This window comes from Echiichthys vipera (assembly GCF_963691815.1).
Source record: "Echiichthys vipera genome assembly, chromosome: 3".
In the NCBI taxonomy this organism is placed as follows: Eukaryota; Metazoa; Chordata; class Actinopteri; order Perciformes; family Trachinidae; genus Echiichthys; species Echiichthys vipera.
In genome coordinates, this window is record NC_139828.1 from 19,194,880 (window position 1) to 19,208,342 (window position 13,463).

A 13,463-nucleotide genomic window follows, 5' to 3' on the forward strand; every position below is an offset into this window, starting at 1 on the left:
ACAAAAAAGACTGTGGACAGTGTACCTCACCGCCCTGCATCACTCATACCTGGAGCTGGGTATTGTTTTAATCCCAGTGTAGTATACAGGTGTACAAGAAGTTTGCCTAGATACAGAATAAATAATTTTATAACTCATGCTTCCATATAAATATAAAAGTGTAATTTAAAACAAATATCTGAAAATATCTGATCAAACAATATGATAACATGACTAACAAGCAGACAGGGAAATAAAAAACGCAACACAGAGGTGTGAGGGGAGAGAAGTGGCTGCTGTTCTGAGTTAAATGCATGATGCACACTGGCCCCAGGTGTGTCCCATTACGCTGATTAACCTCTGACAGGTCTGCAGCCGTGGAGATAGAAAATTGAGCAACAGCAGAACGAGCCAAGCAGAGGACTGTCACATTAGTAAGCTAGTTAGCTGGAGATGCTAACGCCTGCAGATTTTGTTGAAGGCTTTTAAAGCATGATTTACATTTGTGCATAAGTTGGCTGCACCAGCATGCGGAAAGCTCTATTAATCAATATTTTTTTTCTGAATGTGAAATGACCCCACGCAAAGTGAGAGATGCTCAAATAGTCACCATCCCAGCAGCTCTTAAACGTAGGTTGTGATTTGTCTGGCAGTTCAGCATGCTGAGATGCAGGATAGGCATCGAATGAAGTATCTGTATCACTTTAGGGCAGGGGTGTCCTATCCTGCTCCTTCACTACCCTTCATGTTTTAGGTTTCTCTCTGCTCTAACATACCCGAGTCTAACGATAATCAAACCTGTGAGGAGCTTCCGCTGCTTGATAACGAGCACATCATTAGAATCAGGTGTGTTAGAGCAGAGAGAAACTTAAAACATGCAGGACAGTGGCCCTCAAGGAGCAGGATTGGACACCCCTAAGGGTACTGAAGTTAGTACAGGTATAATCGTTTTTAACGATACCCAGCCTCACATTTTACGACCTGCAGATTTACTGTATAGTTGTATCTCACAGCTCCCATCAACACTGTTTCCAGCCGTGAGCAGCTGTTTATGCATGGTACCTGCACAGTAACAAACATTAGACACACTGGTAAAGCAAAGTGTAACATTTTGCAAGCTAAAAAGGCAAAGTTATTTTTAAATGTTGATGGATTTCAAACAGTGATGATTAGACTTTTATCAGGAGGCATTAATATTATAATAATAATACTCCATGTCTAGCGAATGGTTATGTACTGTACTGCAATTATTTTACACATGATTTAACACATCAGCCATAGAATATCACATGTATACTGTAATCATGTCGCTGCTACAGTATGTATCTACCAGCTCAGATGTAACAAGCAATGAAGCCTAATATGAAGCACGTTTCGCACCAATTAAAAAAAAATTCAAGTAAGAAGCTGCTCACGCAGACAGGATGTGGCAGGAGAAACCTACACCACCAACTGCCATTTTTATTTCAGCCTGAATGCTACCACATTAATGACAGTGAGAAAAAAAAAAGTTCCACCTGAGCGTGCTGAAGCCTGCAGCTGAACAATAGTAGAAAAAAAGTCCAAACATTTTTCATGATCTTACCATGATCATACCAGCTCTCCCAAAGTCAGAGCAGGCGCGGGAAACAAAGTGTCAACAAGCTCAGTAATCACCTGTACTGTAAGTTACAGTTTGGTGCTGCTAAAGTTGTTTCTTGGAGGTACCACATTCCAGATTGGGATCATGTATTCTGTGCCACATGAGATACAAGTGAGCTGGAAGGAATCTGTGTACCAGTAAAACTTCTTTATAATAGCAAGGATCATATCCATCTAGTGTGCTGGAGGGAATGTGCAGTCCTGCGGTCTTCACACCCATATGAGAAGCAGGTTTTAGTCCTGCTTTGGCCAGACACATCCCCATGTAAACATCATCAATGGGAAGAATGGTAATGGACTGGGACATATTGTATATGACCGAAGCTGTATAGCCAGACAGGAGGAAGCCCCCACCACCACAGTAGGGGGGGTATGAGTCTGACTTCTGCACCTGAACTGGGATAAAATACTTGCTCCATGATGCTCTAATGGGCCCCACATTCTGGATCAGATGGCCAGTAAAAAGGTGCTTGCTTCCATCATTGTTCTTGAGGCCTTGGAGATACTCCACCATGTTGTCTGTGTTGGCAAATACGTCATCGTCACCATTTAGCAGGAAGCGAGTGTTCGGACAGTTTCTTTCCATCCATTCCAGGAAGAGTATCTGCTTCAAGGTGAGATTGTAGAATCTTTCATTAAAGTCCCACTGGATGATGTCGTTGTACTCACGTTGCTCCAGCTCCAGTAATTTGTTCAGTCTCTCTTTCTCAAAACCAGTATCCATCGTTCCTGAGATGAAGATCCTCCGGATCCACACACCATTGTGTAACCTCTCTGTAGCCCAGGTTTTACGCAGCACCTCTCGTCGGTCATAGTTCACAGGGGAGCTTTTAATGACCAGCAGAAGGAAGACTTCTGCAGATTTGTCAGCTCCTCCACATTTGTCAGGAAGGTCCAGTAGCATTGGGAAATGGCGACAATGACGATAATAGAGGAAGTCTTTTATATCACCAGAAAGAGAGCTGAAGTCTGTGATGTTGTCAGCACTGGTATTTCGTTGACATGTTGGCCAGGAGTATACATAGGAGTTCTTTGTGGTAGGTGGCCTTATTTGCCTGTCGTCGCCTCTCACCTCGACATGAAAGCGGATGGTTTTGTGGTCAATAAAATCTTTACAGAGATGGAGGACCAACAGACCAAGAGCTCCCGCCAGCAAGAGCATTTTTGCTCTGATGTTTCTCATTGTTGAATCTCTGCAGTGACAAAACAAAACATTTTTTTTTTAATAAAAACATCTTAGTATGGCATTAAACATGTAACAAGACTCAGTTATTAATTGCTGTCAAACTCTATTTATCAGTTCAACAGAAAGAAATGCGATGGGTCACAATCTGATGGATTTTTATACATTACAATGCAAAGTAAACCAGCAGCTGGAGGAGAGATGAAAACAAAACTAAAAGATTATTTAATATTGAATATTAGACATGTGTTGATCTGTTCCTGCTCCATGTGTAACTAGGCAGTTTGCTCACACAGTCATAACTAGATAAGATAAGGTAGAGCCAAGGGCAGCTGCTGGATTTAGATTAACAACACTTTGAATAAAACAAGGAAATTAAAACAAGCTTACCTGCCCACAAATGAATCATGTTCCTACCTATAAATGGTGTGTGTGTGTGTGTTTGTGTGTGTGTGTGTGTGTGTGTGTGTGTGGGGGGGGGGGGGGTCTGCAAGTCTGTGAACTGTAGTTATTGGGAACACATTCAAGTACTTTGCCCTTACACAGGTGAAAACACAGCTTATATTGAGTGTATGCGCAATTGCTGTATTGGGGTAAACAGCGGAAACCTACAGCCTTCAATTTTTCTGGGCAAAGCAGCTGCGGTGCCATGTTTAGTGTACCTCATCCATGCAAACTCAAACATCCAGTGCAGTTAACATTAGAAAACACCGACGTTAAAGTTAGCCCACACCAGAGGACTTTGGTACAGTAGTCTGTTGATCTTCAAGTCAAAATTGTGATACTTTGCTTAAACATGAGCATTGTACATCATGCTCATTCTGCAGATGAGTGGAGCAAAATTAAAACCAACAAATTATTCAATGGTAGCTTGAAATGTATCCAAAAGAGTTTTTCTGAGTCCGAGGCAAGAAATATATAGACAGTGGAGTATTAATTCATTTTATATAAATTTGCTAATAGAAGTAGATACTTTGAGCATCAGCTGTTGAGAGGAGACTGTGGTGACCTGCGATGCATCGAAGCAAAATACAGAATAAGACCTTCCTGTGCCAAAATCATTAAAGTTGTGTCATGGATTTTCTCCACTCCCAGTATGTAAGTATGTAATTGAGAGGAAGGTGCACATTCTCACCTGATCAACATTAATGAGTCGAACTTGTGATGTTTATGAAATGTTTATTCAGTTATGTCTAGTCTTTCTGCTCACACAGCAGCATACATTTAAATACCCTGACCCACCTGACCCTTAACAATATATGCTGGTAAATATATATATATATATATATATATATATATATTTTTTTTTTTTTTTGCTTTAATGTTAGGTCAAAGAAATTGTTTACTTGTTTGTCAACTCAACTAACAATATGTTGGCGGCAGTAGCTCAGTCCATAGGTGACTTGGCTGGGAACCATAGGGTCGCTGGTTCAAGTCCCTGTGTGGACCATGTATGGAGCGTGGACTGGTGGCTGGAGAGGTGCCAGTTCATCTCCTGGGCACTGCCGAGGTGCTGTTGAGCAAGGCACCTAACCCCCAACTGCTCGGGGCGCTGGTCACTGGCAGCCCCCTCGCTCTAACATCTCTTAATTGCATGTATAGGTCCTGTTTGTGCATGTGTGTATTTCGGGCCTGTGTGTGTAACATGTATAATAATAAGAGTGAAAAAATTCAATTTCCCCGTGCGGGATAAATAAAGTAATTCTTCTTCTTGTGAGATAGAGACTGACTGTCAAAGTGGCACTAATCACAGAGATCATCACTGATTGGCCACAGACAGCAGGTGACATGGTATAAAGGTGTTGGGAAAACAGCAAATTGGTTAGTCTGTTTTTTGTTGTTTATATTTTTCCCTTTCCAGGACGATGGAGGAAAGTGAGCGTTTTGTGTACGTTTACTTTTTTTACTGTCTGCAGAAGACCCTAACTAATGAAATTCTTTATGTTTCTCCTTTTTGTGGCATGTCTGATTAAATTGCTGTTCATGTCATTCTTCACTCACAATATAGCAACCACCCCAAAGTACAACAAGCCGGATGTGGAGAACTAAAAAAAAAGTTCTTCTGGACTAATGAGACAATATTTGGGCTTAGTCTCAAAGTATGAGGCATAGGGAGGGTGAATACCCATAAATGAAAGCTTTCGCACATCTCATGACTGCTCTGAATAACAAGCAGAGAGTGAGCAGACATGAGGTTGCTTGGCAACCACCTGCAGAATCCTCACTGTACTTTTACAGCGCATTTGGTGGCAACAAACCAAATGTTGTCATGTCTCCTCAAAATGGGTGGAATATGTTACATTGATGATGTCAGAGAACAGACTACTCATTCAGAGAAACGTGGAGAGAAAAGAAAGGGAAGGACCCAAGTAAACTTTAGCATTCACTCTCAAATGTCAAATGGCTCACATATTAACCCCAGCCTCAACCTAATACTAATCATGAGGAAATTCGGCGGAAAAATACGTAACTTATTTCAATTCAACTCAATAAAATTTTATTTATAGTGCCAAATCGTAACAAAGGTTATCTCAGGAGACTTTATAGAGTAGGTATAGACCACACTCTATTTCATCATATACAGAAACTTTGTCTAAATGATGCAATTCATGCTATGCTTATCTGATCTAATGATTAGAGAGCAGAAGGTCGCAAACACACTCTCGCCGACACTGACACTGAAATACAACAGGATATTTTCTGGCCTGAAATATATATGACCACCAAGTTCAATCGTTACTTCTCACTGTCAAAACAAACACATTTGCATGTCGCTTGTCGTTTATCCCAGGACAACAAGAGTGCCTTAATTGTTTCTGTTAGTTTCACAGCTATAGCCATTTCAGAGAGAAATCTTTTTAATAATGTTAATGTTGATGTTTTATATATATATATATATATATATATATATATATATATATATATAGTTTTAAAATATCCTTAAAGTCAAATTTCTCTCCTGAATTCAAAGTATTATTTACTTTTGTTTTTTATTTTTTTTAAATGCAAGTATTTTAAACTGTTGTTATCACATCTATTATTTGGAGGGCATGATCTAAGCACCTTGGAAGCAGTCACTTTAGAAAAATGTCAATACGACAAATATAAACTTAATGGATCTAATTCGGTCTATCTATTTGGTCTTTACTTGTTGTGTTTTGTAAAGTTACTGTAAGATAACTGTATGGCATATTCACATCAAGTGTGAATTTCCGTGAGATGGTGTTGGTTTAATTTCACATTCATTTCTTTGTAATCTGCTCAGGAACTGTAACTGAATCTTAACCTTTGTTCAAAAGACACGCACAAACAGACAGACACACACACACACACACACACACACATATATATATATGGTGTTTTTTTTTTTTTTTTACATGTAAAGATAATTTCTGTTTCTATTTATTGATGAGTTTCTGCTGTAGTCGTACGGCATTTATGCATGCCATTAGAGGTTATGCACTAGTAACAACCTGCATCATCAATGTAAAGTTGGAGACAACAAAACAACTCACTCACTCTTTCATATATGCCATTGGGAAAGACTGAAGAAGAGTGAGGAAAGTTATGAGGTATGTCTAATTGAGTATTTCCATTTCATAATTTGTACTTCTCCATTATATTTCAAAGGGAATTATTAAGCTTTTTACTTCTCTATAAATATAGTGTCTACGCCATTTGTCACATTTCAGATTATCCAATACTTACTACAATACTACAAAAAAAGCAAAGATTAATGCAGCGGAGCTTTGTATTTTTCTTCTTTCCTCTCCCATTAATCATCTGAGTCCTACTTATCTTGTGACCTTTTGGAGGGACCCTACCCTGAGGTTAGAAACCACTAGACTTAACTACCTGTAAATAAAGTCATTAAAGGTAACTCCACATCGAGCAGCTACAAACGCTGCTTATACATTGATGCATCAGTATTAACAGTTGTATATTGTCATTGCCTAATAAATGAGTCACAGGGGACATTTTACTGCAGAATAAGTACTTTTACTTTACATTTACTAAAGTAGAAACTTACTTGTCATTGAGTATTTTTTTACATTGATGTAGGTCTATTTGTACTTTTAAAGTTTATAGCTGAAGAGGACCACTGTTTATAAGAACTCATAGCCCAATTAGACATAAATAATAACTTTAGGACACTTTAAAAATATATATGACCCATACAAATAGGCCTAGGTCACAATCATTCGTCCTTTTCTACACAAAAAAAAATTGTGGCTTACAACAGGATATTACACATTATCCTATTGTCACAAACTGCCATTGCAGCATATTGTTCTGAAAGAAAGTCGCAGCCTGATTCAAAGGATCCGGTGATATTTAACTCACACACTGGAGTATGTATTAGCTGTAGTCTATATAAAAGAGCACCGTAAATAAAATCAACGCATTTATAAAAAAAAAAAAAAAAAAAACAGGACACATTTCAAATACCTTTCTGTTTGAGGCGTTGTTTTTCCGACCTGACCGTTGGATGTGTTTTATGTTGTTCAATCAAGTCCCGATTAGATGCGATAATGTCGGCCTAAGCATCAGCGACAATAAACACGTAAATTATCGGAATTAAGCGATTTCCCGTTACTTTAAAAAAGAAAGAAGGAAAAGGAAACTCGCTCCGGTATTTAAATTCCCCTGTGGAGAAGTGGTCGCAACAGCAGTATTGCCAGAAGTTGGTTTATCTAATGAATTAAGAGTGTACTTACTGTTAAGGAGATAGTTCCTCTCGTGTGTCTGCGGCTCCAGAGATTATTAATAAATCTGGTGAACAGCGGCAGCAGCAGCAGCATGGCTCTGAGCTCAGGGCTGCTGTCAGCCTGCTGGGCGGTGCCTGCTGTCAGACCCGCTGCGCCATCCATCCATACATCCATCCATCCATCCATCCATCCATCCATCCATCGATCCATCTTTCCACCTGGTGCAAATACCATTACTACCGCCTATTTCACTACCACAAGCACATTAAAGTTGCACAATGCATCCTAATACAAGTTCTCAGGTCTGTGGATACCTATATTTACAGTACTATACAGGCCCAGTATAAACTGCAACAATACATTTTCATTTTTCCAGCTACTGATTATATTTGTAGGTGAGCAGATGAAGCCTCAGTGTTTTTAAATAAGAGATGTTCCATTTCCATTTTTCCTGAACTGGGTCATAACAACTATCCAATACCAGTGTGTTAAAATAACGTATATATAACAGGTTGCTTTTTGAACTGCTGTGTACTGAAACATGAAGAAGTACATACAGAGAACTGATGCCACAGAAGTTACTACTTTCTGGTTTGACATAATTGAAAATGAACAGAAATAAAGAACTTTTAGAGTAGATTTTTCAGGGATCTAGATTATGTTGTACTGGGTCGGTACTCAACGATACAGATACACCAGCATTTTAGGCAGTAGTGGTGGCATTTATGATACAGGTATCGGTATTGGAAATTGGACAAAAAAACATAAACAGACTGTCATCACTGTGTTCCCATCTTCCAATCTTACAAAGTGAGGCCATGGGACATATTGACCAATTAAAATATATAAAGAACATATAATCATATAATAAAGCCACTAATTTACACATTAGATCCAGACTTGAAAAACACAAAAGACAAAATAGTGTATATTGTGGCATGATCTCGTTTTATAAGCATTGTTACATGCCAAGTGAGAATAAGGAGTCGTGCAAGATGAAAGCAAAAGTAATCAACTGAAGCCTGATTTTATTTGGACTGTATTTCACTGTAATAAAACACAGATACAACTCAGCAACACTAAGCTTTAATGTGTTATAAACTGCTGAAATGCATTTGTCTACAGTGACACAATGCCTCACAAATGTCGTCATATTTGAGATGGAGGAGACTTGATCCAGGTGCAGTTGCATCACTCAGAGACAGCAAGGACGGGAGCTGAGCAGGATGGTCCAGGGCCAAATTCAAAATGGACTGTAATATGGCTTCCTGAAAGCTTCCTGGCTCTGCAACAATTGATGTATGTGGTGGATCGGGCTAGACAAAGAAACATTTATGTACCTTTCCTGGTTTTAAATGAAATATCATCCTGCACTTTGATGATTAATATGTCTTATTTTAAATACCCAAAACAATGATCTAAGACAAATTAAAGTAAATCAAAAACCGGTTTGAAGTTGCTTGATGAGTATGAAAATGAAGTCTTCTCAACCCTACTGTACAACCATACAGTATGTTCTCTTTCTCTCCTGACATGGAGAGTAACTAATAATGGCACCATTATTCGCATAAGGAAAAAAATCTAAGCCTCTGCCCTTTCCTGTGATATTATCAAGGCAAGTCAAAGTTTATTATAGCTCAATATCAGTTTATCGTTCAATATCACAAAGCATGCCTCAAAGGGCTGCACATAATGTGAAGACAGCAATAAGCAACAACATAAAAACACACAAACATTTCTAGAAATAAGATAAACTACATACAAGGCATTACAAATACATACAAAAGCAATCAATATTTATTTCATAGGAATAAAACAAGGAATGCTCTAAGGAAAAAAGGATGCTAAAGTCAAAGTCAACAACTGTGTAATGTCACGGCTCTGTGGCTCAATAACACGCAGAAGTTCTACCTTACTGAGAGAAACACGTGGAGGGATCCTGGTCCAGAGGTGCTGCGTCTGTCTGCTTTATAATGTCACAGGTTTGACTCCAGCTAGGGGCCTTTGTATCATCTCTTTTAAATGTTTTATCTTCGCTAATAAATCAGCATCTTCTGCGTCAATGCAAAGGAGTGAAGGCCACACTGCACCTGTGTGAAGAAAACCCTTATTTCCTCTTCCTCTTCTTCATCTTCTTTTCTACCAACATCCTCTTTGTACTATCTAACACAAACACAACACACAGTTTATTAAGCGACAAGTTTCCACTTAACACTCCCATGAATTATCATTTTAAGTTTTACTCAGTGTGTTTGACTCGCAGCAGCTGTCTGTGCTATTGTCTTCCTCCGAGTGATGATTTCCATTCTGTGTCAGAGGCGCCTCTTAAGCTGAAAGCGCTGTTACAATGCTTTAGAGTTGTACTCCTCTGCTTTCAGCTTGGAATGGTTATCAGAGAACTTGTTATAGCGTAAAGAGATCGGCGTGCTGTTGAGAATAATACCAAATGAGATGCAGCCAAAGGCCACAAAGCGGCCCATAACAGTTACTGGAACAACATCCCCGTAGCCCACAGTGAGAGGCTGACCTAAGGCAGAAGTTAAACAGTCCCATGTTATTCAGTTTTCAACAGAATTTGCTTCACTATGACATGATTAAAAGAATGAACTAAAAGAGAATACAATTAGTTAAAGTTAATAAGTTAATTTAATACTGCTGGCCAACAGGCTTCGCCAACTGACAACGCTGTTGTGCGTTGAGATGTTTACAATGCACAACAGCTGTTTATGTGAAAACATGATGAGGCAAGAACTTTCTGAGACTGTATTCTGTACAACAAGGCTACCACTCCCATCTAAAGTTTCAAATGGGTGAGGCATGGACACATTTTTCTGCTGCCATTGCCCAATTCAGAGAGCTATTGGGACACAAAACACTGAACGACATGATTTACTGGCAAGCTTTTAATGACTTATACCAAATAAACAAAGTGGTTTGGGGTGCAACAAATCATTGCGTTTAATGCATTTCCTTCTCCACTCAAGAGCAAGCCAGAAGGGATAGAGACTTAGTCTTTGTGTGGATCAGTGATTACATTTCCATGCTCCTGGTATATGTTATTAGGTCAAAACCTCAACCACGCCAGAGCTGAATAAACCAACATAAAATCTTTATTGTCAGGTTTGAGAGTTTAATAATGTTAAGTCAAAACTTGGTGGCTAGTGCAAACCAGTATTCACAAAAAAAAAACAGTGCTGAATAATGTTATCCCAGAAAGTGTCTTATTTAAGGAGTCTTAGAGACCAGAACTTACTTGTACTGCAGTCTTTGTCACTGCTTACCTAACAGACATGTACTATATCCATGACACACAGTGACACCAACTGCTAAATACTTGACAAGGACATTCAATGGAGGTTCACACTCTCAACCTTTCATCTTTTGTTCTTTCATGCAGGTACCAAGGCAAAACAGAAGAAGTCACAACAGAAACAAGGCCCTGGGGCTTGTTTCACAAAAAAAATAGCAAGAACTGCTTACACATGGATTGTAAATAGTGAAAGCTGTGCCACAAAATAAATTATTTCAACTTGCAACAACTTACAACAGCTTGCACATCGCAAATTTGGGCAATTAAACGGGCCCCAGATCCCTCACTGGCCTGCCACTCAAAAACACCTTCAACAAATGGCCACACCGACCACTACAAGGAACTGTACAGAGAAATAAACTTTGGTCATTGTTGTTGGGCAGTAGAGTTTTTGTTTAAAACAATTGATCACATAAACGGCATATTTAAAGTGTAAGGTTAATCTTGAGGTGCTTTTGAGAAAAGATTGTCCCTGTGCTTGAAGAAGATCATTTCTAAAATAGATCACCCAAATTTGTAGTGTGATATGAGTTCTGTGGTGGTGTATGGTTACATTGTGTGCGATAAAGATTTCACAACCAGTGTGGGGATCGGATACTAAGACCACACTACAGACTGAGCTAGACTGAACTGACTAGATGAAGCTCGCTGCTCATGAGAACACAGACCAGCACTGGTGAGGCCTTGTTTGAGGAACACGCTTACCACTAGCCCACCTCAGCTGCTCTCGGTTGAAAACAGTCCACACTGTTTATTTCTTTCCTTGTTTTCATCCTTCTCATCTCATTCTTGCGTTAAACCCCTCGACCAAACTTGTTTGTAACACTTACGACTAAATAACTTCTGCAGCTAAAAGGATAACTAAGAGACTGTAACAAGTGAAACTAACGGCTGTGGTGTCTAAAAGTTTATTTCCTTAGTGATGCTATGGCAGACTATATCACACCATAGTTCTCTAAAGCTGGTATATGTAGAGGAAGAAGCAGGAGAGGAGACGAGGAAGGGAAGAGATGTTTGTGGATTAAAATCTGAAGTTATTCAGCTATTGATACTTACTGCAGCCCACCACGACTACTGATAGGAGATCCCTCAGTTTCCCTCTCAGTTGAATGTAGAGCGGAAAAGAGAGCAGAAAAAGTGCAGATTCCCATGGCGATGAAGAGGAAAATGCAAGATGCCTGTTGGTAACACTGCCGCAGTGTTACCAACAGGCATCTTGCATTTTTGAACCTAAATGCTCTCATGCCAGGGGATTGTCGAGCCAGCTTCAAAATCCAAAAGATCTGCAGCAGCTTGAAAACTTTGAGGACATAGCCGAACTCCCTGACTTGGGACATGGCACTGAGGTCTTCCTGTGCATTTGTGTTCTCAGTGTCAGTAAAGTTTCAAAGATGATCTGGACAAAATAAGGCATGACTGCCACCAGGTCAACGAAAATTAGTCTGCTCTTTAAAAACATTGTGATGTTAGGAGTGGTGACAAGGCAGATTATAAATTCAAATGTGAAACATCACAATGGTGATGATCTCCACCCATTCCATGTCTGTTTTGCTCTTGATTTTATACGCTCTAAGTTCTAAAATGGTGTTGACTCATTGCGACAGTGGGGAAGAGTGCACAAAAGTTGGAAAGCACGGTGAAAGCCTTCGCCAGAGTTGAAGAGTACAGCTTCTCCACAGTGTGCCAGAGAGTCCTCCGGATATTCCCCAAGACCATGTCCTCAAAAAGCTTGTTGTCATACTTCACCTCTATCTCAGCCATTAGGTCTCTCTCCAGCTTCAGGTACTCCTGCAACTCATCCACCTTCTCCTCAAACATCATCCAGCAGCAGCGCTGGGTGTCATTCAGGCTCAGGCCCCAGTATATTATCTCCTCCTCAAAGTTGATGGGACAAATTTCCTTTATGACCCACAGCACTCAGCTTGCACAGAAATGGCAGATGTGGTGGAAGTAGGCAGGGTCACAGTCAAAGAAGAACAATGTAGAGAGCCAGTGAGCCTCTACATTGGTATAGTGTGAGGGTATTTAACGGCGCACAGTTTGGGGATATGAAACACTCCCCCCCCCCCCAACGTTAACGCTGATGCTCTGCTCCTCTTTGGGTCTCTCCTCTGCTTAGCCATCAGGACTGTCCGGATTCCCCAGAGATGTCCATGCTTTGACTGTTTTCTCCTGAGAAAATGGGAATGTTTTGATGTCCTTTACACCATTTGACAGACAGCTAATAGACGAGCAGCGACTTTGCAAACACCTCTGCAGTTTAGCATTCCCTGAAGTCATAGCTACGGTCGTTCAAGTCAGGAAACAAATGAAACAGAAGGAAGAGGGAAAAAAAGCATAACAGGACACACTCCAACAAATGATTCTAGCAACACATAGTATCTTGCTGAATCATCACTGATATCCCGGTGAATAGCAGCTCTTCCTGTTTTTTTAATGGCTCAGTTGTGGCTGAGATTGTAGTCCAGAGAGTTAAGGAGAGAGGAAGGGATTCCCCTCCCTGACTGTTACGGTGCAGACAACACATAGGCATTTGATTAGTCACGGTGAGCAGCAAGGGATTTCATCCATTTAATCCAATTGGTGCCCTTCCAAGTTTCCTTAAAAAGTTGTAAATATTTGAGGGCGGGATTGAGAAACA

General features: G+C 39.9%; 1 protein-coding gene and 1 pseudogene across 2 annotated transcripts; both read right to left on the reverse strand.

Annotated features, from left to right (window-relative positions):
• Window positions 1-1,663: 1,663 nt before the first annotated feature.
• Window positions 1,664-7,543, reverse strand: LOC310945361 (N-acetyllactosaminide beta-1,3-N-acetylglucosaminyltransferase 3-like; the record flags this gene model as incomplete). The annotated part of the gene is made up of 2 exons (XM_083911442.1): window positions 7,522-7,543; window positions 1,664-2,813 (listed from the first exon to the last, which is right to left on the reverse strand). The coding sequence occupies exon 2, from the start codon at window positions 2,801-2,803 to the stop codon at window positions 1,664-1,666; it is 1,140 nt and encodes a 379-aa protein (XP_083767568.1). The 5' UTR covers window positions 2,804-2,813; window positions 7,522-7,543.
• A 2,311-nt stretch (window positions 7,544-9,854) lies between these two features.
• Window positions 9,855-13,102, reverse strand: LOC310945362 (potassium voltage-gated channel subfamily V member 2-like; annotated as a pseudogene). The gene is made up of 2 exons: window positions 11,875-13,102; window positions 9,855-10,039 (listed from the first exon to the last, which is right to left on the reverse strand). The product of its transcript is annotated as a potassium voltage-gated channel subfamily V member 2-like (transcript).
• Between the last annotated feature and the right edge of the window lie 361 nt (window positions 13,103-13,463).